The sequence below is a fragment of the Zosterops lateralis genome (genome assembly GCF_965231275.1).
Source record: "Zosterops lateralis genome assembly, chromosome: Z".
Classification (NCBI taxonomy): Eukaryota; Metazoa; Chordata; class Aves; order Passeriformes; family Zosteropidae; genus Zosterops; species Zosterops lateralis.
In genome coordinates, this window is record NC_139800.1 from 23,034,706 (window position 1) to 23,061,626 (window position 26,921).

The 26,921-nt window shown below is 41.2% G+C and overlaps 1 protein-coding gene across 1 annotated transcript in view; it reads right to left on the reverse strand.

Moving 5' to 3' along the window:
- Window positions 1–1,761: 1,761 nt before the first annotated feature.
- Window positions 1,762–26,921, reverse strand: part of CELF4 (CUGBP Elav-like family member 4) — a 693,954-nt gene continuing 668,794 nt past the window's right edge. The window contains exons 13-14 of the mRNA XM_083883995.1: window positions 24,616–24,782; window positions 1,762–2,444 (exon numbers count right to left, since the gene is read on the reverse strand). Coding sequence (XP_083740121.1) covers window positions 24,655–24,782 — 128 coding nt within the window. The 3' untranslated portion in view covers window positions 1,762–2,444; window positions 24,616–24,654. The remainder of the gene's footprint in view (window positions 2,445–24,615; window positions 24,783–26,921) is intronic.

The following is a 26,921-nucleotide window of genomic DNA, read 5'->3' on the forward strand; positions in this document are numbered from 1 at the left end:
CTCAAACCAAACACATTAAGAAAAGCCATCAAGAAGTAAAGAACACGGCTTTTTTTTTTTTTTTTTTTTTTTTTTTTTTTTTTAAACTGTGCTTTATTTAGGGCTAAGCTGGAAAGCGTCATTCAATAATTACAGAAGATTACAAGGAGTTTTAGGGAATTGAGAGTGAAAGAGCAGTTGTATGGAACTGCAGCTGCGTTACACATCTGTACTTCCTAGCTGTGGGCTCAGTTTGCTTCAGTCCTTACCCTGGCAAAATGCTCGTTATATCCCCATGAGAGTTTTGGAAGAGTAAGGACTGCACGGTCAGGCCCAATATGTAATCAAAATTAACATAAAAAAAAAATAGCAAAAAAAAAGCAACAAGGAAAAACAAAACAAAGAAAGAAAGTTTGAGATCAAGATAAAAAATATTGAGAAAAACAAACAAGAGCATAAACCAAAAATAATTGTATAACCAAATAAATAATTGAAAACAATTATCACACTGCTCAATCAACACAAACAAGTGTGAGAATCATGTAAATCAAGTTTTAAGACTGTGAAAATAAATTATAATAAATATGATATACTTTAAAATATATGTGTTCTTAAATAATTCATTGTTTTTTCTGAGTCAGATTTTTTAAAGCAATGTCTTATTTTTAACTGCTCTAAAGTCATTTACCAAAGATAAATATCGTGCTTTCATTAAATAGTTTTCCTTGTTTTTTCTCTATCATTACAATTAAAAGTCCTACAAAATATGCAAATTTATTTACAGAAAACAGAGCCAGCATCTTTTTTATTTTTTAAACATCCCCCTGTTTTTCAAAATTCCTTGTAAACAGTTTCAGAAATTCTTCAAAGAGATTGTTTCTTTAGTTTACTTTTATGTTTTTTTTTTAATAGTTTTTTTTTAAGTTTTTTTAGGTTTTTTTTAGGTTTTTTTTTAGTTTTTTTCTTTTTTAAGATTAAGGTACTAGGCTAATCCCTTGCCCTGAAGGTTTCTAGAGCAAATATGGAAGCTACTGAAGCATAGGATGATGGGAATTTTGCAGACAGCAGATCATGAAGACATGAAGCGTTTAGCTGTGTTTTGTTGTTCAAGTTAGAACTAACATCTGATAAAAAGACAGCTGTTTTTTTTTAATTTTTTCCCATTTGCATTGTCTACAGAATTGAGTCTTGTCTTGTTTATTTTTTAATCGCTGGAATGCTTGCAGTTAAAAAAGCTGCCAAAATAGCCATTTTTCTCCTTTTTCTCCTTGATAAATAACAGCATCCAACAGCAATTGGCAGAGAGTAGGAATTTATGCTCAATCTAAACTCTACAAAAATTACAGTTCTACAACATCTTTGTTTTTAGCATTAACGCTAACTTCTATGTAGTTTTTTTTTTTTCTTTTTTATTTTTATGTTGTCTAATTTTTTTTCTATTATATAGGTATTTTAAACTTTCTTTTTTAAATTCTGTACAACTATTAGGATTTTAAATGGGGAGAGTTAGAAGCATTTACAAACCTTTTTGTTTTCCATTTAATATCAACCATCTTTCCTTTCTCTTTTCTATGCCTTTTTATGTACTTAATTATGTATTTATTTATTTACCTTTTTTTTGCTTTTCATAGATATCCATCTTACCTGCCCTTGACAACGCAATTCTTGCGTATTATACAGAAAACCATATGAAAGCTTCATAGACTCTAATTAATGTATAACCAAAGAACCTCCCAAAGTATCAAAGAGCTATTATCTTGCCATTTTAAAAGCATTTAAGCATTTGTAATTTTTTTTGTGGTTTTTTTTTTTGGTGTTTTTGTGGTTTTTGTGTGGTTTTTGTTTTTTTTTTTGGTTTTTTTTTTTTTTTTTTTTGGGTTTTTTGTTTTTTTTTTTTTTTATTTTTTTAGGTTTTACATATTTCATATAATCGCTCTCAAAAACTGTTTTAGGAACAGCTCAGAGAAAAGGAAAGAACTTCCATATTTTACATACAGCTACAAGTCTGCGGTAAAAAGTTTTGTCCTTTGGTCCCTATATAGCTAAGGAATGACAGATAAAGATGCTCAGTGATTGTTACCATGGGTCTTGCATGGTAACTGCATCCTTGGTGGCAAACAGGCACTCCTTTGCCAGAATCCAGGTTTGCATCTCCTGTTTGAAGAAAAGCCGCTGTGGTGATATCAGTGTCTCTTCAGAAATCCCGGTTCATCTTCCTCCTGCTCTGATTTTACTTTATGTGTTTGTTTGTTTTCAAGCGCATGTCCTTCGAAGTCAGCAGATGTGATACTTTTCTTGAAGAAATGTTACAGTCTAAACAATCAAAGAGAGAATAGGTCTGAAGTCTTCAGCTTGACTGATACTTGCTGATATGTCAAAGGTGTAATCCAACAGTTCACTTTTTTCACTTTTTTTTTAATATATATATACTTTTTTTTCTAAATGTGGCCCATTCAGCTGCTGCCCTAAAAAATGAAGAAGATCATTGCAAATTAAATCAAAAAGGGGAGAAGGAGGTAGGGAAGGTGTGGGGTGAATATTTGAGACAGAAGGGGGGGAAAAAAGACCTAAAAATGAAAATTAAATTAAAATCAAGCCTGTTCTTTTGGGCCCAATCCTGCTCCCGTTGAAAGTAATGGATGTTTTCTTCTCCCTTCAATTGGGACAGGATGGGGCTTCTGCTTTGGTGTTTTGCTTTTGAAGGCCTTGGCTCTGATTCTGCTCCCACTTAACATCAACAGAAGGATTCCCCTTGACTTCAGTGGGAACCGGATCAAACCCAAAGTAAGCAAGGTAGTCACGATCATGATAAAAAAAACCACAATTGTTCCTATTAGTAATAATAACAACAACAACAACAATAATAATAATAAATCAAAATAATATTAGGGTGTGTCTATTTAAATCTGTGTCACTACACTTGTGAAGACAGCAGCATTTTAATTATTTTTAAGTGCTGCTTTGCAACGCCAGATCACAATCTTGCTTGGCAGGCTTTTGTGGGCTGAAAGGCATCAGGAGTGGGTAGTTCTATATTTTAATGGGGTGCCATCTTTGACAGTGAATGAGCTTTCTGTGGAGACGTAGCTGCCAATAACATCTACTCCTTTGTGAATGTCAGTAGGACTTTGAACAGGCAATTTACAGGAGGTTAAATAAAAAAGACTGTTGGAATAAACTTTTTTTTTGGGAAAAAAAATAAAGCTAACATTTCTTAAATAAAAAAAATATTTTAAAAAAAGATAATCATGATCCGACTAGGCTTGACATTTAAGTAGGATGCTTAATCATTAAGGATTAGCTCTTATCTCCTTCTAGCAAGCAGGTTCTTCTTATACACTCGGTGATTTATTACATCAAGAAACTTAGAAACTGCAAAAGGTCCACTCTGGTGGAAAAGTGTCATGCGGAATATCAATCCATGCTGGCAGGTTTTCACACTGTTGGTTCAACAAACAGCAAACCGTACACAGCAGTCTAAACAATTACAACACCAAAAATAATAATATAATAAAAAAATAAAAAACACTCGTCAAGGACCCTTTTTCAGTTGTAAACAAAAAGATGCATTTTGCTTTTTGATCTGGATGGGTTTTTTTCCCGCTCAATCCCTCCCTCCCTCTAAGCAATTAATTTTTGCTGGAGTTGCTGTAATACGGCACCTTAGAATTAGGAATTCTTGAAAAGACATACAATGAGGCTTTTCTTGGGGTTGCTTTTTTTGATTGCTATGGTTTTCAAACTACCATTACTATCATTAGTCTTTTTAGTTTTGATTTATTTTTTCCGTTTTTGTTTTTTTCTTTTTTTTTTTAATTTTTAGAAAGTGATTTGAAATATCCTAAGGGGAAAAAAAGGTGTCAATTGAAAAAGGCCCCAATTCTCCGGAAAAAAAAAATAATCACAAGATTTTCAGTGCAAAAAATTAACCACACATTTTTCTCTCTATTTTTTTCCAAATTATCTGTAGTTACAACAATCCCATTTTTTTTCTAAAGAATTAGGAATCCATCTTTTTTTTTTTTCCTTCTATGTGACATCTAAAGAAGCATAAAACGCTGACGAGAAATCAAACGACAAATAAAGAAACCACTGCAAGCACCAAAAACAAAACGAAAATGAGCACAGCAAAAAATTGTGGCAGCACAAAGTCAAAAAAGGCACATGTGATCATGACTGGCCAATCATCAACTGATACAACATCCAAGAAAAATGCTTCAATCACGGCACCTGCACGAAACTTGACGGCATGTCATGCAACCAATTCTTAGCTTGTTACATGACGCCATCATGTCACACTTTCAACTTCGAGTTGATTTGAACTTACGGCCTGGGGAACTGTATTCTCCACTTTCATGTCATTACGAGAACTTTTTTCCTAGCTCAGCGCGAGACTGTGGTGGATTTGACTGGCTCTTGGTTGGAATTTGATTGAATGACAAAAGAAGAAAAGATTTTTTATATATATATTTATATATAGTGTGGAAAAAGGGAAAGGTGGGGAAAGAAGATATATATAAAAATAATAATTAAAAAAATGTTACAAACACAGCATCAATCAAAAAATTCTAATGGAAATACTTGCCATTAAACTATAGAGAACGAAACAAGAATGAGAGCAAAACAAACCAACTGAATGGAAAGAAAAGAAAGGAAAAGGAAAGAAATAAGGAAGAATAAAAAAGACTAAAGAATGGAGGAGGCCTAGCCAGAGACACACACATAAAACACACACTTAAATGTGGACACACAGTCAACAGCAAACAGGAACAGAGCGTGATGCAGCAGCTGCTGAGGAGAGCATGCACTGAATGGATGAGCGCAGACACAGATCGGTTTGCGGAGTCTGGAAAATAAATACATTCACTGCCAACCAGAATGCTTTCATTAGCCCTGGCCTTCCCCATGCCACCCCCAGCTTCCTGGGCTTTGCTGGATGGCTGGCCAGAGTCCTCTGGGAGCCTCTCTACTGCCTCGGACTGACTCCGGAGCAGGTACCATTCTCATTTGGTTTACATCCCAAGCTTAAAATTTTGGGGGAGAAATAGGCCAAGAGCTTCATTGGCTACTAAGAATAAATGAATTAAAAAAACAACACCAAAACCCAAACAAAGCAACGAAAAAAGAGAAACCAAAAAGGAAAACAGCTACTGCTGGTTGCTACATGTCCATTTAGCAGTTCACAGGACGGCGGGCTCTGAAACAGCAATGCTGGTATGGTGTGGGAAGCAGACTTGTAGGAGGACTTGGATGATACAATGGTCCTTAAATCAGCATCATTAAAAGAAGGACATTTACTCCTTTGGCATTTAGCTTTGGCCTGAATTGAAAAGATAATGGAAAACAAAAGAGAGGAGAGGAGAGGAGAGGAGAGAAAAGAATAAGCTAAAGGAAAAGAAAAAGCAAAGGACAACAAAAAAGGAAAAGGAATAAAACTGCCAGGAGTTGGTTGCTACAGTCTACAGAAACACCCTGCCTGTGAAGGAAAATGTCCCTTTACTGGCCCACGGAGTTCTGCCTCAGTAAACACCAAAAATCACTGCACACAACAATACACTTGTCTCAGTCAGCAGGTCTGCACCCTGCTCCTCAGGTATTGCCTTTCTGTCCCCTTGGCAGGGCTCATATCTCTCATTGCAGCCTATTTCTGAAAAGTCACTGCACACAAATAAAATTTCACCTCATGCTGGGGTGTCACAAAAAAATTGTTGGCAGTTCTTATCCTGAAGTCATGCATTCTGGCTAGTGAAAATTCCTTGCCTGGGTTTTTGTTTGTTTGTCTTGAGTTTATTTGTTTTTTTCTGTGAACTGAAACATGCTTTCTTGGCTGCAGCAGTTATGCTTAGCTGACAAGAGACGATGCTGAACTAAGCCCTTCATCTGAGCTCTGCTTCAGGTCTACACTTTTGCCACAGTTGGCTGCTGTCTTGGTTGAAGCTGACTCCTTCTTGATGGCCTGGCCCCAAAGTCTTGCCCTTTGATGATCTGGAAATGTCAACCTGAGCTTCCTGGGGTTTGAAAAAGACAGTAGACTGGTACCCCCAAGGCAGATGCAAGATCTGTGTCTACAGTTATTTCACAATCCAAAGCAGGGAAATCTGTCCTTTTGAAGATGGCCCAGGGAAGAATTGTTGTCATTTGTATCCCTAGGTACCCAAGAGCAAATAGTGTCAGCTATACAGCTCCTGGAAGAGGAAAAGATCACTAGCATCCCTCTTACCCCTCTGGTCTTTCTGTTCATGTGATAAGACAAGAATCAAGCAGCTGGGAAAGGAAGGAGACCTGTCAGCACCATCATGGCATGACCTGTCTCTTTCCTTACCTCAGCTGCCCCAGCAGGAAAAGGAAAGGCTTTGATTTAATGAATGGACAAAGGAGGCAACAGAAATGGGAGAGATCTGGCAGAGAAAACAATATCCTGCTCTATTCCTGGGAAGTAGCAACAACACACTTCTCCTATCTGTGGTTGAAATATGGGATAGTGCCAGCTGCAGGATCAGGACTAGATCTTAGTGGGTAGAGGCTTTACACATGGATGCTAGATCCAGGCAACTGTCAAGCTAGGGAGTTGTTCTTTGCTATAATTTTACTGAGGAAAATATTTAATGTGCAGAGTGGGAAGGACGGGACTGGTCAATCAGTGACCACTACTTTGGAGGTGGTACTGCCATCCCTCTGCCTGTTCTCCACAGACACCCTCAGACACTGCAGATGAAACACACACACACACACACACACACACATGTATATACAGATGAAGAATTAGGACTTGCTGAGGCTAAAAAAAACAGGGAAAAAAAAAGTCACTTGAAAATATTCTTTCACACCAAAGTTATATGTGGTGGTTCTGTCTGACTAACTTAGGTCTGTATTTCAAGCACCAAATGAAGCTCCTCTTCTAAAGCAGAGGTCTGCAGCAGCTACCTAGTCAGTGGATAGGAAAAGAGACTTTGATAGTCTCTAGGGATATGTCCAAGATCTTGCTCCACTGACCACAGCCAAATAAATCTGGTAAATATCCAACTTCTCTGTCCAACTTAGGTAGCACCTAAGTGCCTAACATCCTGGGACTGTTTTCCTTGAACACTGGAGAGAGATAAGGACTTGAAGTCCTAATGATGGAATTCAAGATGCAGACATCTTCATCTGAACAGATCACTCTAGGATGGCATTAGTGGAGACACAGAGATTTTAGGTCCCAATTCACTCATGCTTAGGAACTGTTTCAGGTAAGACTGTGAGTCATGGACAAAAGGAACCAGTATCTCTCTTGTGGTTATACTGAGGACCTTGACTTGCTATGAAGGGAATAGTTGCAGTGTAGGTCTATACCATCAGGGGAGATGAATCTCAGTTAAAGCCTTGATTAGACCAATATAAATCTAGTAATGTCCTTGCAACCTGTGCTGTAGTTTTGCAGCACAGTAGTCCTATTGCTCTTCACAGTAAAGCTTTCAACAGCAGTTTCGGGCTGGACTGTGAGGATAAGCTCTGCATTGTGGGAGACACTCATTGCCCATGTAGTGTGGTACTGGGTACTGGGGGAAGTGGCAGAGGTGCTCACTAAGCAACTCCATCATTTGTCAGCAGTGTTGGTAACAGAGAAGTCCCAGTTGATGTAGGTTACCCAGTGTGATGCCCATCCAAAAAAAGGGCTAGAAGGAGGATCTAGGGAACTACAGGTCTGTCAGCCTGACCTCAGTGCTGGGGAAGCTGTGAGGAAGATCATCCTCAGTGCCATCATGTAGCACATGCAGGACAACCAGGGAATCAGGCTCAGCCAGCCTGAGTTCATGAAAGACAGGTCCTGCTTGACCAACCTGATCTCCTTCTGTGACGAGGTGATCTGCTTAGTTGATAAGGGAGATGCTGGTGATGTGTCTATGTGGACTATAGTAAAGCCTTTGACAGCATTTCCCATAGCATTTTCCAGAAGAAAGTGACTGCTCATGGCTTGTTGCCTGGGTAAAAAATAGATGATACATGGGCCCAAAGGGTGTTGGTGGATGGAATGACATCAGCTGGGGCTGGTCAGTAGTGGTGTTCCCCAGGGCTGCTCAGCGCAGTGGGAGGCTGAGAGGAGACCCCATCACTCCCTCTCTGAAAAGAGGTCACAAACAGGTGGGGGTCAGTCTCTTCCACCTGGTAATCAGTGACAGAGCAAGAGAAAACAGCCTTGGGTTACAATGTGAGTGGTTTAGATTGGATATTAGGAATAACTTCTTCACTGAAGGCTTGTTGGGCACTGGAACTGGCTGTCTTAGTAAGTTGTGATGTCACCATTTATGGAGGTATTTAGAAGAGGTTTGGATATGGTCCTCAGACCCAGAGTTTAGTGGCGGACTTGTCAGTGTTGGGTTAATGATTGAATTCAATACTTTTAGAGGTTTTTTTTCTCAATCTAATCTGTAGCTTCCATGATACCCTTACAGCAGGTAGGTGACCTGAGAGGAGTGTGCAAGTGGCACAAGTCCAACAGTCCCTGACTATCTGGTAAATTACACAGGAGCTGTCATTGTATATCTGCAAAGGTGCAAATGCAGCCAGCTGCAGGTACGAGCTTGCTCTGTTCACGGGACCACAAAATCATCCCAACATTGCCACCATTGTGGTGGGCTATCAGGTTGGGTTCTTCTTCCACTGCAGAAATCTACTGCCTCCAGTTCCACTTAGTTTCTACCATGTCTCTGCCCTGAGTCCTTATTAGTCAGGTCTCTGCTGATCGTCTCTATACCTTTTTTCTTGTCTTGTCTTCTCCCTGACAAAATTCAAAGGCCATCACTTCTTCCAGCAGGAAAGCGGCAGCCTCCCATGCTCACACCCAAGTCTCTGATCATTGCAAATGCCAGCTTCTTCACCTTTATACAACATATATTAATCTCCATTTACACACACGTGTGACTTCACACCCAAAACTGCAGTCAGAATCCTGTTCTTCTGTCTTTCAGTCCTTCTGCCTGCTGGAACCTGTGGCCATATGCACCTACTGGAGGGAACTGGAGATGTTTTTGCTGCTGGTGATAGATCTTCACAGCTATTGCCTCTGAAGCTGATCAATATTATTAAAATTCCAGTCCGTGTTTTTCTCCCCTGTCTTCTGTACTGTTTCTATAGCAATTTCCCTCTCTGTTTCTGCCTCCAGTTCTGCTGGATGGCTCTGCTTTCCTTATGCCTCAGTCCTCCTCTTCACTGTACCCCGAGAGCAACCCACAGAGATTCCCCCCGCTTCCCCAGCTCCTGCCTGAACTATCTGGCAGAGGTGGAAAACAGAGGCAAGGCTCTCCAAAACAGACTCCATCCCTATGACAACCACTGCTAAGGCTGTGTGGTGAGCCAAAGATTAGGAGCTCAAATGTGTTAAAGTGGGAAAGGCAGTGTGGTGAAGGGGACTTTGCATCCATGTTGGAATTAAAAGAAGCCTGACGATATACCAGACATCAACACATTTACCTGGATTCTTGGGGTGTGATTTTCAGGGGTGGGATGGGGGGGTAAGAAAATGTTCTTGTCAGATGTTTCATTTCTAACATCTGAAGGTTAAAAAGCAGACAGATTGTAAAAATGAATCTTTATATATATGAAAATGCACACCAACATATCCATATGTATATGTATAGAGGTATTACATGTATATACGTATCAACAGAAACAATTGCACAGACACAGAGACAGAGAAGCCAATGTGATCTAACAGGGAGATGGGAGTCCAGCATTTCAAATGCTAATGTTTTCTCTGGTGGGTTTTTGTTTGTTTGTTTGTTTGTTTTAATATGCTTCATGACCCTGCTTCATTTTTTCCATTTATAAATTTAAGGTGATGATAAAAATTAGCTCTTAAATTGCAATGCCCTTCCTTCAAATAATTGTATGACTTGCTGTGCAGTGTTGTTACTAGGCCTGCTCTCATTTAACTGTGTTACATTAGAAGCTAGTTGAAAAATGACAATTATTTTCTGGAGGAAAATGGTCATTATTTTGGCTTTCTTTCCTGTGAATATTTTAGTTAATAAGCAAAACAAGTCTAGGGTGGGAGAGGTGGCCAGAGAAATAGATTAATTTTTGCCTTTTTTTTTTCAATCAATCTGAAAAGCAGTCCATTTTTAACAGGAATTTAGTGTTTTGAAGGCCAACATTTTTAATCAAGACAGTTATGTTTTTTTGTGCTGTTTGCATTTCTTTTTTAATCTGCTGGAATGAAAATTTGCTGCAGAAACATCCAGTTTGGTCAAAATGTCACTTTTTGGTCATCCCCTCCTCCCCCAGCTTGTTTGATGAAAAATTGTCAAGCAGCAATGGCTGTGTCACCTCTGATTTATCTATTTTTCTAGAGCCATTAGTCTCAAGCAGCGGATGAAAAAGCACCACAACGGAGCAGCTGCTCCTGGAGAAGCCAGCCTGGGCAGTCAGAAAATGTCACTGGCTCCCTGAGCAGTGTTTTCTTTTCTCACTCTGCCCCTGAGTAGTGGCAGAAGAGGTGGTCTCGGGACGGTGGGAGCCACAGGGGTGATGGAGGTGCTTTGAAAAAGATGTGGAGGTGTGTCTTGGGAGGAAGGGCTGGGCTGGGCAGAGTGGGGATTCAGGGTGGGCTGGCTGCAGGAGGGAGCTCTGCCCACCACCAGGGTTGCAGTTGGGAGCAACTAAGGGCTTGGTAAGGTCTGAGTCATCACAGCCCTGTCCACCCTCCTCAGCAACACCCAGAATTTACTTACTCATGCAAACATAGCCACAGCTCTTTTCCTCTCTCAGCTCTGTTTTGCCAATCAAGAACTTTGCAGGCAAAGATCAGTGCAATGAACTGAGGTCATTTTGTGAAGCAGTGATGGTAAAGGTCAAATGAGTGTTAAATGGCTATTTTTGCAGCAAAGGACGTAGCCTCTTTCCCTCCCAGTGGCCAAGTCAGTGGGTCCTGTGCCCTGAGGAGCATTTATCCTGCCTCATACACAGTCCTCACCCCTGCTTTTGCTGCAGGTGAATATTAGGTGGGAGAGAAAATTAAGCTTGCCTTTCTGCATACAATAAAAGGTTCTTTATTACAAGGGGGCCTCAAGGAGTTTTCTATCTCCTGAGCATTGTACCAACAGTTTAATTAAAAAAATGTACATGGCTGAGAACTAAGTCTAATTGGGAAGCTGTAAGAAAGCCTCTGCGCCTGGTCTCTGCTGTTTCTGCTTTTTCCCTTTATAGATTGACTAGACCTTATCAAAATTCTGATGAAACCAGTGCTACACTCTCCTGTTGCTGACAGTTAGATGGTGATCCTGCTCCTCTTTTCCTTTCCTCAGCAGACCCCTAGGATGACATCAAGACCCTAATCAAGTCCAGCTCATAGACCTCAGCAGGTACAAATAAGCTGCCTGTGCCATCCCAGGGGGTTGCCTGATGCACCCCCTCAGTGGCTCCAGCATCTGCCATGGGAAATGAGAACCCACAGCTGCCTGCTAGGCTGGAGGGCTAAGAACTGGTCTGTAGTCGCTCACCTGGTACAGAAAGGATATGCTGGAGTGATGCATGTGTGGGGTTGCAGAAGGAGAAGAACTGAGCTTATCTCCCAGCTTGACATCCCTTTCAGGGGAGAGTTCTCCAGTGACCCTCTCAAAGCTGGTCCTGTGCCAGACCCTCTCAAAGCCTGGCAGGGCTGCTGGGTCTGCTGCCCTGTGATGCATCCTGGGACTGTTCTCCAGAGGTGAGATTTCACTCTCCTTCTGCCAAGGCTGTTCAGCTCCACGCCCAGTCTTTATATCCCTTTAAATCAGAATGCAGCCAGAAACACATACTCCCAGCTTGCAGTACTCAATTACTCCTTCTGATATTTTATTTTTTTGCCTGCAGCTTCAAATTACCTCCAAGGTGCACACTGCAATTAGCTAAAAATATTTCCTGCCTCGTTTTAATTGCACTAAAGCTCTGATGTACCTCCAGTGAGGAGCAGTAAGGTGGAAGTTGGGGCCCCAAATATTTGAAATTTATTAAAGTCCAGAATGACTCAATAAGCTTACATAGTTCTATTAATTATTAAATATTCATAATTTTTGTTAAAAACACCACAAACTTTCTTGAAGCCAAATTCTGTATGAAGCTTCTAACAGAAGATGCTTTTACTAAAGAGATGGTAACTCTTTCTGAGTTGAAGAAAGATAAGACAAGAATCCCACCATACAGTTGGAGTGGCTTCCACAGGAAGAATTCATGTCTCTTGGTGAATTTCAGTATCTCAGAATTTGATTCTGAAAACACTTAGGCATGTGACTTATGTCTGTGATTCATTTCACTGCTATAGCTGAAGTATTTATATGATTCTAATTTAGAACTGGATCACATTTTTGTTTGAAGCCTTTCTGGGTGGAAAATGTAGGTAATCAGTCAAACATTATCACTGATTAAAAATAGTTAAAACTTTTTGTCTGAGAATTTAAAATGAACTCCAAAACAAAACAATGTTTTTTCTGAAAGCACTGAAAACCATTGTGCTGATTCCCGTGATGTCTGGTTCATAAGATTACTTCAATGTACTTTGAAGAGTATTGAAAATAAATCCCAAATTATATTTGCATCCAGTTGAGTCTGATCAGTCTCAGATTTTTGGGTTTCTGGTTCGTTGTCACCTGAGATATCCTGTTCTTATGAAGCATGTGCATTTGTGCCTGCAGCTATGCTGGCTTGGGAGTGCCATCATTGCCTGATCCACAGAGCTGAACCAAGCAAATTCAGCAAGTTTCTCACTAGTCTCATACAAATGAAGGGATTGTGTTAACCTAAGCCTTTATGATCCTATCTGTGTCAAGAAGCTTGAGATTAACATGAATAGTAGTGGGCAAGAGGTGGGATTCAGTGCACTTCTTGCCCACTTCCATTGTGAAGGAGGCCTGACTGTGATGGTGGAATCCAGGGTAAATATCAGAGAGATGCTGCCCATCTTGGCAACTTCCCTCTCTCTTCTGTGCTCACCAGGGTGAGAAAAACCTCTGACCATCTCCAGAGCAGCTCATGTTGGCAACTGATTCTTACACAATTTTGAAGAAAATTGAAAATGTTCAGCCTCTTGCCAAAGGGCACACCAAGAAGACGAATCTCAGAAAAAACCCAAACCCACCAGCCCTTCGCTGCTGTTGTGTAAATCTATGCATCTGCTTCATCTGAAGCAAAACTCCAGGAAGGCAGGTATTTTCTCCTCCTTCCCCTTGGGAATACAGGAGACAGATTAAAGAGTAGGGGGAGAAAAGTTATTTCAGAGTTAGTGTGCCCTGAACAAGAAAAGGTTCCTGACACCAACAAACTAATCAACGCTGAAAGCTCATGAGGTCAAGCTTTCCCTTCTCCTCCATTATTCTTTTGATTTTTTCTAACTGGCTGGGACTCGATAGCTCTGGCAAGTCTATAAATATAAAATCCTTTCTTGCCTTCTCCTGGAGCACACCAAGGACCATTTGAATACCTGTAGGGACAAGTTAAAACTAAACAAAACCAAAGCAATAGGCAAGAAAGAGGTCGTCCAGTCAATCTTCAAATGCTGACCATTCTGTTAGTCAGTCTCTGCTAGCCAGGAATTGGGAAAGGCAGCTCTCCCTCTTAAGAGCACTTCCTCTGGATTCAGTGTTTTGTGGGAGACTATGGCCAGGAATGTTAATGCCAGATAACTGAGCTGGGCCTGAAGGAGGCAGCCCCAGATCATCAGGGTTAAGCTCTGGGTACATAGGCTACCTCCAGCACCTCAATGCGTTGCCCGTGCCTCCTCCCCTGTGCTGCCTTCAACAGCAACCAGTGCACAGCTGTAGGAGTTTCCCTGACCTGGCCACCAAGAAGAACCCAACCCTTGTACAGTCTGAAAAGAGGGAAACATTTGCCAATGGAAATACTGGCCCCTACCCTACAGAGTGTAAAATGCTCCTGAGGTCAAGCAAGAAATGTTTCTACACTGTCTTGGTATGGAGGGAAATGGCAGAGGAACCGGAAATATTTATGGCTCCTATTGCACTGGAAATACCCTAAGTCCTGTCCCAAAGCACTGCCCATGTTCTCTCCATTGCAGCAGAGGGAACTTCACTCAGCAGTCTTTTCACGGCAAAGGAAAGGCTGCTTCCTTTGACCTTCCTGTCCTTGGGCTCTCTGATGGGATCTGTGCTCCTTCAGAGCTGTCTGTTAGAAAAGGAGGGAAGAAAAATGCCACATTCCTTGCCAAGGGCTGACAAACAGGAATCATAGCTGCAGTATAAGCTTCTCTGATGGATTCTGCCTCAGCAAAATGAAATTAAGATTTCAGCAAACAAGCTCCAATTCCATGGTACCAGTAGAACAAATGACATCCGATAATTGCTAACTCCTTTTGCTTATTCTTTGCTCTGTTCACCCCATCAGTCTCTCCAGATTATATTTTCAGCTGAGTTTAATGAACGCCATTTATTAAACTAACACCAGGGTTCTGCTTTGGCCTCAGACAGATGTGCCTGCTAATATGAATCATTTTGTTCAATTGGATTATTCTGATGGAGAGCGGATCCCTGCCACTCTGAGGAGCACAAACAAATGGGGAACAGCTCGTCTCCAGTTGTGACCAGCCGCTTGCCTTCATTAGGAGGCAGCTCCAGGCTCCGCAGGCAGCTTGGCAGGATGGTGTCCCTCCTGCTCCCATCAGCCAGTGCTTCTGCTCCTTTCCATTTCCCTCTCATGTGCAGGGAAAGCCCAGATCTCAGTGTGGCCCTCAGCCTGGGTGGTCAGGGGGACATAAGCATCACTGCCACCTTCCCTCAGTTCACTACCTGTATGGGCAACAGGATTCACCTCCTCCTTTGTCACGATGAACGTCCCTTATCTGAATGCACTCCAGACTTCTCTAACTGTACATCCTTCCCTTCCCAGTATGGCGCGTCTGACCTCCTCTACATTGACATCTGAGAAAATATAGACTACTTATTTGCTATTGATCCTTCTTTACTGTGATCTTCTCCAATTATTTGGACACAGAGACAGGGATGATATGCTTTTAAAGGCTTGTATTAACCAGAAAAAAAAGAGATAAAATCCAGCTGAAATCTCTCAGACAGAGATTCCCTCACTCTATCGTTTGGGATTTTAGTGTTGAAAATTTTGGATCAATCTCTGTAATACATTGTGTGCAGGCACCAGACACGCATCTATCTGTCTATCTCAATACAAATCCTGCCTTCTGTGAACCATAAAACTCCTAGCAGAGTGACATTACCACATCTCACATCGACAGAACATACTGAGCACACACAACTTGGAGAAAAAAATTACAGAGGCAATTTGAAAGATTAGAAGAGAAAAAGCAGAAGATTTCTTCTCCCTGAGTGTAAGTGGCCAAATCCCACAGGAAGCCTTTAGCTAGCACAAATCATCATCACTCCCTTAAAGCCTACTTTCTTTCCCCAGGTGAAGGACAGGCCCAGCACTTCTTCAGATACATGTGAACCTCAAGACAACTCATTTATTCTAGAGTATTTCTGAAGAAAGAAATTATTTGCATTTTAATCCTAAGCGGCATCCTAAAGTTGCTTCTGGGAATCCCTGGTGTGTACCAGAAGTCAGGATGTCAGGAAGTGGGTCTGTGCTGAAAGAGAAAAGACCCCAGAGATAGCCATGGTGACAGTCTGTGTGCCTTTCCTAATTACTAACAGCATGTTAGCACACTCCTCAACAAACCCATAAAAGGACATTAATTCCTCTATTCAGGTTTAAGTGTAGGAAAACTCCTCTAGATGTGAACTATTCCTTTACTCCTGATGAGGATCTGTACACCTTTCTCTAAATTGCGCTACCCTTCATGGGTAAAGGGAACATGGCCTGTAGGAATTCCTGTTGGGATTTTTTGTGAAAAGGTCTGTATGATCTGTACTAAACAATGCCCTTGTAACCCAAGCAGAAGATGGAAACTCCCTAAATAAACTCACTTCTGAAAGCACTAAATCTCTTACAACTGACATTTAGGAGCCCAGTTTCCTTCAGCTGGCATTGGGCTGCCTGCCTGGTTTCCTTTCTCAGTGTCCAATGTGCCATGATGGAGAAATGTGTACCATGCAAGGAGAAGACACAGAAGAAAATAAAGAACTTGGAAAGCATCCACTTGTCATACATCACAGCAAATGGGATGCAACCTCTGCTCATGAGTGGAGATGAGTCAAGAGAGTAGAGAAAAATAGAGAATCTTATCCAGCAAAGACAAATTTTTAGCTGACTGTACAGCCCATGGATTTAATGGCCCAATTGTTTCCAAATCCTTAGAAATCGAGGTAATGAAAACCTATTTTCTTTTGGAACAACCTGCTTTTAAGGCTCTACCATGACAACCATCTACAGCACATCCAAATCAACCAAAATATATTCTTGGCGTCAAGGAATGGGCATCATTGAGCCAGAAATTTCAAAGGTAGGCATCTTGTCACTGTGAGGATTTTAGAGTGTTATTGCTCTGCATAGAACAGATGCTTCAGGCAGCCCAGCTGCTGGATCTGTTTTACACAGGAAAAAGGGATAGCTGAAGAGCTGAGGAGAGTGAATGTATCTTCCAATAAATGGGAGAAATATGCTTTCCAAAGAGGATTACTTGAGTGTGGAGCTGCAGCTTTCCATGGGTACAAGAGATTTTCTTCTGTTTGCACATCATTATCCTAAAAAGGCATTTTTAAAATGAGCCATGGTGAAATTTGGAGGTGGGCATGATCATTCCCTAGTGTCTCTGCTCTAAGAACACCAGAGTAGCCAGAAGGGTGACATTGCATCTCCCTCTACAATTCCAAATAATTGAAACATCTCTACTAGGAGAACATTATGAGTTAAATAAGTAATAGTAAGCCTAAATCCTTGGCTGCCATAAATCAGTGTCACTTCACTGGCTTCAGAGGAGCTGGTGATTGACGCTGCCTGAGAACTTAGCCCGATCATGGTTGTGGTTACTACTTTTCCAGACAGAGCACTGAGTTTTCATTTACTATGCTTCTTGCTTGGGAAATGACTTGACTGCTGTTCTCCTTTTTCCTCCAGCTCAGCCTTCTACCCGATATTTCAAAAAGGTTGGATGAAGCTCAGCTAAGTGGAAAAATGAACCGTTTGAAATAAAAACTCTCTTTTTTTTCCTAACTGCAGTCACAGGGTAGGATGAAAGACACCTGAGAAGCAAGGTTTGTACTGTAAACCTTCAATTCTCTGCTACAGCTGAATCAAACACTTCAGAGACCAGAGTTTTGATATTCACTTGTATCTGGCCAAAGTTACCGTACCTATGAATTATTCAAATATGCAATTATTGCATTTGATATACCACTGGATATAACCGTGGGAACGAGAAACAGTGTTCTAGTGCAGCTGATTGTATATGCCTTCCAAACCATAAGGACATCAATTTAAGGTGCTCACATTGATGGAGTACTCTGCAACCCCTTATTAAGATTCTTGCCAACTCCTGTAGCAGTTTTCCCCTGCAGAGTAAATTTCATGGAGTTTTTTAGCCTCCCTTTTCTTTATCTTTACAGTGTAAGTGCCAAACATTACCCCACAGTGCTTCAATTCATGGTTCTGCAGTAGCTCTCAAAGGTCAGTGACAAAAAGATCAGACCATTTTCAGCTTACTGTTTAATGCCACACAAGTGACCTGAGTCCTGTGAATCACACGTTGGGGCTGACTCATAACTCTGATTTCATTGTGAATTTCCAGTTTTCCTGGAAGAAGGTTTTAACCTTCTTCTTAGACCTAGAGGGCTGTGCCCTGCCTTTGGCCTATACTGTTCATATTGTCTTTACCTGGACAAAAACCCATGTCCATGGTGCTCATATTTGTATTAACCAAAGACAGCTCTATCTGGCTTCAAATATGGGGTCATCTGAGAAGAATATCTCTGAAGTTCTAGACCTTTCTTTGCTCTCTCTCTGAACAGCATGTGCAAATTGGTAACGTGCCTGTTTCCCATTTGCTCATTAGCGAGTATTGGTCCCTCTAGTGCTCCAGTATCAATGGATTTTGCTGGCTTGTAACTTGAAGGTCCTGTAGAAAAATGACTGTGCTTGTTTTCTAGGACTCATCCTGTATTTTCAAAATCTTCTTTCATTGTGGTCTTTGACTTCTCCCATTTGTTTTGTACATATTTTATTTAGCAGAAGATTCATTCTGTCAGTGTTTGCTGCTGCTGCTGCTTGAACAAAAAAACTGGCTATGGATGTCTCCTGTGTTTTTCCATCTCTTTGGCTCTCATTTCAAATCACTGCTGTTTCAAACGCCTACTCTTTCCTTTTCTTGTATTTTCTGTTTTTTCTTCAAGTTGCAGTCCCTCACGCACTGGCCCAGCAAATCTCTGTGCTGAACAAACCCAGTAAAAATGTTTCTTCAAAGGCTGCTGTTTTCAGGTAATGCAGCTGCCCATTAACTGATGCAAATGGAGCTTACAGTGAGCTCAGAAAGGCTCTAAAATCTGACTTACTCAAGTAATTTGTGTGACATTGTCCATATGATCTCCCATACTAATCTTGGTGAAGAGGCTGAATATGAAATTACCACCCTCCAGTCAACTCTGAAGCTTTGGGGGTTTTGCTGTCAGAAGCCTTTGTAGAGGGCACCACCATAACAAGCTCCTGGTCCTTTCACAGTATTGTATATATGAGGAAAAATTCAGAAGGCTCTTTGCTGGCTGAGTCTTTGGCAAAATTTCTCACAATTCTCCAGAAGTTTACTTCAGAGCACAAGGGCCAAGAGTACCACAGTGAGATGAGAAGTGGTAGGCTGCTTTAATATCTATTATTGAATTCTGAAGTATTTACGATATCTAACATAAAAAAAAAAAAAAAAAATGGGGACTTGGGTTTTAATGAAGAATTCCTGCTCCAAACCGAGGGAAAGTGTTGTGGTATTGCCTTGTGCTGCTTTATCACTCCCATGACAAATAGCGTGGATCCGTTAGTGACCTACATGGAGTCATTTAGATGCAAACACAGCAATACTCCTGAAAAGCTGCCCTGCTTTGAGGAAGAACAAGTTCCAAATATTACTGAATGGAATTCAGTCTCAGAGCACTAATTACTGATTGTAATTTTGGAGTAAATGCAGTAATTAATTATTGTCGTTTTCCATCAGTGCATTATATTGTGTGCCAATCTTAGAATAAAATAATTAGCAAATGGGATTTTGCATGCTCTGGTATTGAAACTGTGGTTTGTAGAACATTCTTGAGAATTTTGCCATAGTAAAGTTATCAGTAATTTTAATGCACAGTCAGGTTAAAAATTATCAGACAGAAAAATAAAGGATTTCCTTGTCAGTATTGCAAACACCTTCAGAAGTCCTGTTTTAGCCTCCCCCACTAAAATTCACTTCCATTCTCTCAGTACAAGCACAAAAGCACAAAGTTTTGGTTGCAAATACAGTGAGGGATGCTTAATTTAATCATAAGTGTCATTGGAAATGAAAAACAAAAGTAATCCAAAGAACAAAAAAAACATATTGGCTGAGGTGATGTTTTTCCAGTACCTGAATAGACTTTCCAAAATTAAGCTGGGCTGATTTTTTTTCCTCTCTTTATTCACTCATATTAAAGCTTGTGCTGGAGTACTGTTTTGATGCAATTATACTAGTGCAAATTTCCATAATGTAAGCAAGTCCTAAATGATCTAAGTTTTGACTAAAAGAGGGAAACCACAATAATCTGTGCAGGTGGAAGAGGAGCTGGTTAGCATGATTGTAGGAAGAAGCATAACTACAAGAGATGGGATTTTATCTTGAAAAAGGATATTTGGAATGAATCTCAAGATGAATAGTCTAATAGAAAACAGTGAGATCAATGCAGCTGCAGAATAGCCTCTCGCTAGAGGTAATAGAAAGCTATCTGGGAGGCATAAGCAACAAAAATTTCAGTAAAAAATACACTTTCACTAGACTTTGCATTGAAGTCATCTGAAATGACAGAGAAGATAGAAATTTTCCACTCACATATTTCTGTTTATGGTTATTAGGAATTTTGCTTTTTTGTTTTATTTTTGGTTGATAGTATAATTTTACTTTAAATTGGACTTCGGGTTGCTTTTATTTTTTTCTTTTATTAGGGAAAAAATAGATAAATGTAAAGTTTTTCAGTTTGGTAAAATATACATTCCAATTAAAAAAAAAAAAAAAAAAAAAAAAAAAAAGCATTTCCTCAGAGTAAAAATACCTATTCCAGACAGCTGCAAAAACATATATTTCCCACATTTTACAATAAGCCAGAAATCAGTCTATGTTCAGGAAGCAATGAAGGAGGACCTGAAAATCTTTTTTTTTTTTTTTTTTTCATATTTGAGCTGTGACCTATGTTATTTCCCCTAGTGTTTTGTAGAAGCAGGTTGCTTGGGCAGTGCATTCATTTAATGCTTTGTCACTACTTTGAAGCACAGCTAAAAAAATCTTGCTGTTGATTTTTTTCCACTTTTCTGTTTCCCTTTTGCCTTGCTCATTTTATCTCCCTCACACTCAGTTTGTCTCACTCAGTTTCATGTCAGTGCTCTAGGTTAGTCTCATCCAAATGCCTCTGCATCTTTAGCTTTAAATAAAACTTCAGCAGCAGAGCGTCTGAGGCGGAAAACATCACTCTGCCAGTGACCAGTCCCAGCAATGAAGCCACAGAAGGGGAATGGACAGGATTTTCAGGGCTATAGTGTGCTGTATCTTCTATTGATCTATCAGCTGGATGCTCCTGGGCTGCTGTGTTCTGCCCTGAGCTCTGGAAGGGCTGTGAGCTGTGCAGTTTTCTAGGCAGTGCTGTCCTACCATGCCAACCTGTCCCAGCAGCCCTCCGTGGGCTCAGGGCTCACACACAGCCCCAGGCACTGTGGGCTGCACCTGCAACACTATCAGAGCACAGGGCATGGAAGGGCTCCTAGCAGTGGCCACCGAAGGGAGCTGTGGATTTCAGGTTGGTTTTTTCTTAATTATTTTGTGCATTTACTATCTGAAGGGCACATGGAGTGTCTCCAAGTCCTTGCTTCCTAGTCCTGAGCGGGAATTAGTGATAGAATATACTGATTTTGGCAGAGTTGCCTCAAATGATCCTCCTCTATTTTGCTTTCTCCTAGACCCATCCTTCCTCTCTCCTCTCCTCTCCTCTCCTCTCCTCTCCTCTCCTCTCCTCTCCTCTCCTCTCCTCTCCTCTCCTCTCCTCTCCTCTCCTCTCCTCTCCTCTCCTCTCCTCTCCTCTCCTCTCCTCTCCTCTCCTCTCCTCTCCTCTCCTCTCCTCTCCTCTCCTCTCCTCTCCTCTCCTCTCCTCTCCTCTCCTCTCCTCTCCTCTCCTCTCCTCTCCTCTCCTCTCCTCTCCTCTCCTCTCCTCTCCTCTCCTCTCCTCTCCTCTCTCTTTTTTTTTTTTTTTTTTTTTTTTTTTTTTTTTTTTTTTTTTTTTTTTTTTTTTTTTTCCCCTCCAACCACCTCTTTAATTATAAAGAAGAAAGAGAACAGGGCAGCAATTTTGCCATCTAAATTCTTCAGGGCTTTGTTTGCTGCAGCTTTGGGTTTACCTGCCATATCACAGAGACCCTTTCAGTGTCTGACAGTAAGTTTAGAGCACTTGCAAAGAAAACAAAAGACTTCAAATCACTGTGGCCTAGACTGCTTGTGTCCCAAAAGGGACATTTATAAGTTTTTTAAAAAAAGTTCATCCAGAACTAAAATTCAGTGAAGCTCTTCTCGGTTAGGAAAAAATCACTCTGGTGGATTATATCAAACTGGGTGCTGCTTTTTTTGCTGTTGTTGTTGTTGTCGTTGGCACTTTCTTAATTTTTGAAAGCAATTCAACAGAAAAAAAGCCTTTCCTTGGAAAAATCTCAATGAAAAATTTTCTTGAGCATCCTCTTGAAGCACATGAGTAATTACTCTGATGTCAATATGGTTATACACATGCTTCAAATTGGAATTAAAAACCCTGAAGAGCTGCATCCAAAGTAAAGATAGCTAAAAAACACAATAGAGTTTTTTATCTTTTTATCAGCTTAAGGAAGTTACAAATCAAGCCAGCAATGGAGGTACAATAATACTGTGCTGAGCCAAGAAAAGCTGACCTATCTCTGAGTCAGGCTTACTCCTGAGGGCTTAGCCCTCTGCTGATCACTATTGTCCAGCCTGGTGAGAAGCTGACCTGTGGCCTTTGTGATGGAGAATCTTGCCTGCTTCTAGAGTGCTGGTATCAATGTTCCCAAGCACTGGGAGGCAGATGAGCTGAAGAGAGACCTGGGTTTAAGCCCATCTGGCCTTCTGGGTATCTTTGGTGTCATCAAGTGTCCTCTCCAGTCTATTGCAGCATAGTTCTGTACCCTGTGATAATCCAAATCCTCTGCTTTGGAATGCTCCTGCAGTGTTCTTCTGGGACCACCTACACTCAGGCAATTCTTTTTGTCAGGTGGAAAAACACATGTATAAAACTTTTCCTGGAGAACTCCTTTCTGTTAAAAGTCGTGTACAGCTTCTGCATCAGGCTCAACAAGGTGTGAGTATGCAAGAGAACAAGGGCCTCTGAGATACATTTAGACAGAGTCTCTAAACAAGGTTCTCTAAGCCAAGGGTGGAAGTGATCTGGTGGTAAAAACTGACTGATTTTTCCGGTCAGTAGAGTACTGAAGCTGAAGTAAAAGCCAGGAAGGCTAAAGGACTTCGTATCTAGAGGCAATGCTTCAAGACTGTTCTGCTCAGTAGAAGGAAAGAAAAGGAAAAAAAATGCTCTGAGAGACATGTGGAATTATATTACCATTTTACTTGCTGATTCCTTTTTATATAATTTACTGAGAGAGAAAAAAATACCTAAGCAACAAATCTTAATCCTACTAGTGAGTAATCTTTTTGTAGGAAACAAGCTGCTGAGACCTCAGAGCACTTCATAATGAACCATGATTATAAAAAACACTGTAGACTCATACTGGTGAATCTTGAACAACATGGACATCCACAGCCCTGCATCTTACACCACCATGAGAAGCAAGCATGTCCTCAGTGAGCACAGCTATGCTGAGACATAAAGCCTGGTGCCTGACTAGGGAGACCTTTGTGTTCCTTGATCCCTTTGCAGGTGTCACAGGAAACCTCCCTGATAAAAATAGCCCCTGCTTCAACACAATTGCATGCATGCACCGCCTGCTGTCCCCCAGCAAAGCCTGCAGAACAAAAAAAGCCAGTGTGATGAAGCAAAAAGCATTTGGATATGGCAACATATTTGGTTTCAAGCTTCCAGGAGGCCTTTTCGTAAGCAAGGAGAAGAAAAGAAGTTTTTGAAGGGGGAAAATGCATTGAGAGTTATCTTCAAATAATCACATATAAAGGAGATTCTAAACTATGGAGACTGTTCCCTGCACATACGCCTAATATGTTTATTGAAAGGTTTCTTAATCTCCTCTATGCTGTCTTCAGTGCAGCACCTCTTTCAAAGACATTTTCATCCCCTTCCTGAATTCTCACTAGAAAGGATACTGTTCTGAATAATGGAAAAAGATTTTTCAAAGATATTTGGGATCCCAGTGAAAAATTAAAACACTCTGTTTTTCTTTGGGAAAGTTGAAGATAGGGATTTCCTGCCTGTCTTCGATGAACCAAAAGAGGTCTGAATAAAAATCACAGAATCTTAGATATTACAGCTAAAATGACAAAGAAAGGTCACCTAACCAATCTCTTTATCACTAATTTAGGAGTACAAATTGCTTAGGGCCTCCCTAGGTGCTGAGTTTATTGGGAAATCTCTGTTGTGGAACAGTTTTAACAATAGGGAGGCTTCCTGTCTCAGTAAACAAACACATAGGGGTTTATATTTCTGTTTCTCAAAGAATTACCTAATGAAAGAGCCAGCCAGTGGTGTAAAATATTTCTGATTTTGGAAACATCTTCATTATTGTAACTGATGATATGTTGAGATTCCAATGAAACAAGCTGTGTCTTCTGATATTTTTGGTGTTGTTACATGTACTAGAAGTTCCCTTGGAACATCCAGCTGCCTTCTGTATAGCAATACACGGCACATGAGCCTAAAAATGAGAGGTCCTTACTCCAGCTAAGCTTCCTTGGCTTTAATTGGGTTTTATGTACACATAGGAGTTTAAAATGACTGACCAAGAAGTGAACATGGATCCTTCTATTATTTTTTTGGGGTTGTGAAAAAGTAAATCAGGGATTATTTGGTTGTCAGGGAGACATATTTACATTAAGTAATTATGTTGAGATGGAATTGGATACACTGTACTGCATGAAGAATGAAGAATGTTTTGAAACGTTTGCAACACAGAGCTATTGAGACAGACACTGTCCCAGTCCAGTCACTCAGGATTAAACTACAGCCCAGTCCCACCTCTAAATTGCAGATTTTCTTCAAGCGCCAGAAAATGTGCGCTTTCACTGAGCAAGGGGAATCAGAACAGCTTCTGACTCTCCTCTAGTGACCAGAAACATGTTCTAGAGATGCAGGATGCCCCTGGGATGAGGAAGTTGTATTATCCCTTTGCAAGCATCCTTCCACCTCTCTAAAGAGACACATAAACAGTTCCTAGTTGATGCGTGGGTGCGTGTCTGAGCAGAGTGGCTCTAGCCAGAGTCAAAAAGGCAGAAGATAGAGAGTCACAGAGCTGAATCTCCTTGAGGGTCTATGACACAGAGAGACGCTACAGGAGTAGCTGACACCCCCTTCCCCATGCAGTTACCTGTGCTAGTGCTTTGTATCCAGTGGTTCCTACAACCCTTCAGTAGGGACGATTAGCATCCTTTGGCCTCTTCAGCTGCACCTTCAGCCTCTTCATGCCAATCTGGAATCCATTCATGGCCTGGATAGCAGCTTGGGCACTGGCAGGATTGTCAAAACTCACAAAACCTGTCAAAATATGAGGCAAGGCAGGGGACTTAATGAGCTGAAGGGTGCCAAGGCACATATATGCAGCGACCACTGAGAATGAACATGGGGAACGGAGTGAGGGCACTGAGAGGGAGGAAGTGAGCAGGTAGGAGGGTGGGCAGGTGGGCAGGAGAGTGAGGAGAGGATGGTTGCCAATGTGGGACAAAGGATAGGAGGGTTTGTTACAGATCAGTGCCCCAGGATGCAGTGCCTGGTCTGATTGCCAGTCTGAACACTAGGCCATGTGGAGCACAGGGATCCAAATGTTGGTGCCACAAGATTTGGGTCACTTTTGAGCTGGAGTCAGCAGATGTAATGCATGGTCTCAAGGCACTCTATCTTCCTCTATCTCCCTTCATTGTGACTGGGTAAATCTCTAGGCCTTCCTTAACTTGCCAGCATAACCTTTTCCTTGCCTTCCAATACTAATGATGAGAGGAACCTGACACACCTACTGCTACTTCCTTATTATGGCAATATAAGTAAAATGTGAATTAAATAAATTCTTTATTGTTGTATTAATCAGCATGAATGGTTTGATTGTTGGCCAGCCAAGCAATATAAAGAGCTTTAATCACTGGCAATTTCTGCAAACTCCATGTTACTCTGCAGTTGAGAGATGGGCACAAGTGCTTTCTTAACATGGTTCCCCTGTGGAACTTCATATTTTGCCAGCAAATCTCCCAGTTAACCACGGAGCACATCCAGCACGAGAAACAACTATAGTGACTGAATGTCATACCTACGGGTCACCTAAGACATTCTTTGTCTTGATTTGCTCTCTAACAGTCTGATGAAATAATGTAGGTCAACCACACAGGATGCAATGCATCTAATGCATTTAATATATGTATATACTTTTTTTTAATGTTAAATCCAAAAAGAGGCCTCATTTTCCCAGACTGCATATGGCTGTATCTGGAGCAACCATGGGTCTGAGATATTAGTGAGGGGGCCATCACGTTGTACAAGCTTTGCCTCTGCTACTTTTCCCAGAAAAGTGTGCCAACAACATTTCTAAGCACAAACCTTGGGTGAGTGAGACTACCCTGGACCAGCCTACTCTCCAGACAAAGCCATCTGTTTACGCACCCCTACAAGGCTCTGGCAGTACAGATCAGTCTTAGGAGCCTGGTGTTGCCCAGCGGACAGGCTGATATGAAGAGACAGGTTTTTGCAAACCCCTTAAAAGGTAAAGCTGAGCATTTGCTGCCAAGTATACACCTGCTCCTGACAGCAGCACCAGGCCTGGCTTACAGCCTTGGGCTGTGCTGTGGATTCATTCAGCCGCCCCTCCTCCCTGGTCTTCCTCCACCTCGGAAGAGAGTCTCACAGGTGACATAGGGTGTCTTGCATCTGAAAAAGACACAGAGCTGTGCATGCAAAGGCACCATCTCACTCCTGCATTAAACTGCACTCCCTGACCTTGGCTAATAATGTAACTTCATGACAGGTCATGAAACCTATGATCTTAGTCTCCTAAAGTGAGACAACAGGTTTACTGAATATGGGACACAAGGTTTTAAGAGGGAGGCCCATGGAATAAACAGGGTACCTTCTTTGTCCTCCCCTCTTGAAGCCAAGGCACCAAGTACACTGGCTGTCAACACAGCTTGCCTGCCAACCCCCTGGATGAGGAGGTACCAACCCTGCAGCTCTGAAGATGAACAGATAAAAAGTACTCTCAAGCCCCACAGCAATCATCAGTTTCTAGGGAGAAAACTGGAGAGCTATAGTGAGTAATGAGCTGTGGTTTTATTCAGTAGCAATGGATCTGCTCTTCCCATCACTTCTTAAGTAGTAAGTGTCTGGTGATATTACCAGTTTACATTTGACTGCTTGAATAATCTATCAACAAAGTCTTGATTCACTCTCAGTGAAAAAATAAGCTAAACACTTCCTGGTTTCACCCAAGTACATCCAGACTTAAAATACTTCTGGAAAGTCCCTTGGGGATGACTTACTTGAGCTTCAGCCTTAAATATTTCATCTATATACCTCATATCCTTGAACATAGGATGTAGCGAAACCCATTTCTTTTTTAAAATCACATCTGGTTCACTGATATTCCTGGGAAATACACATCAGTTACATCTAAAACAGTAGATGTTCCAGGGA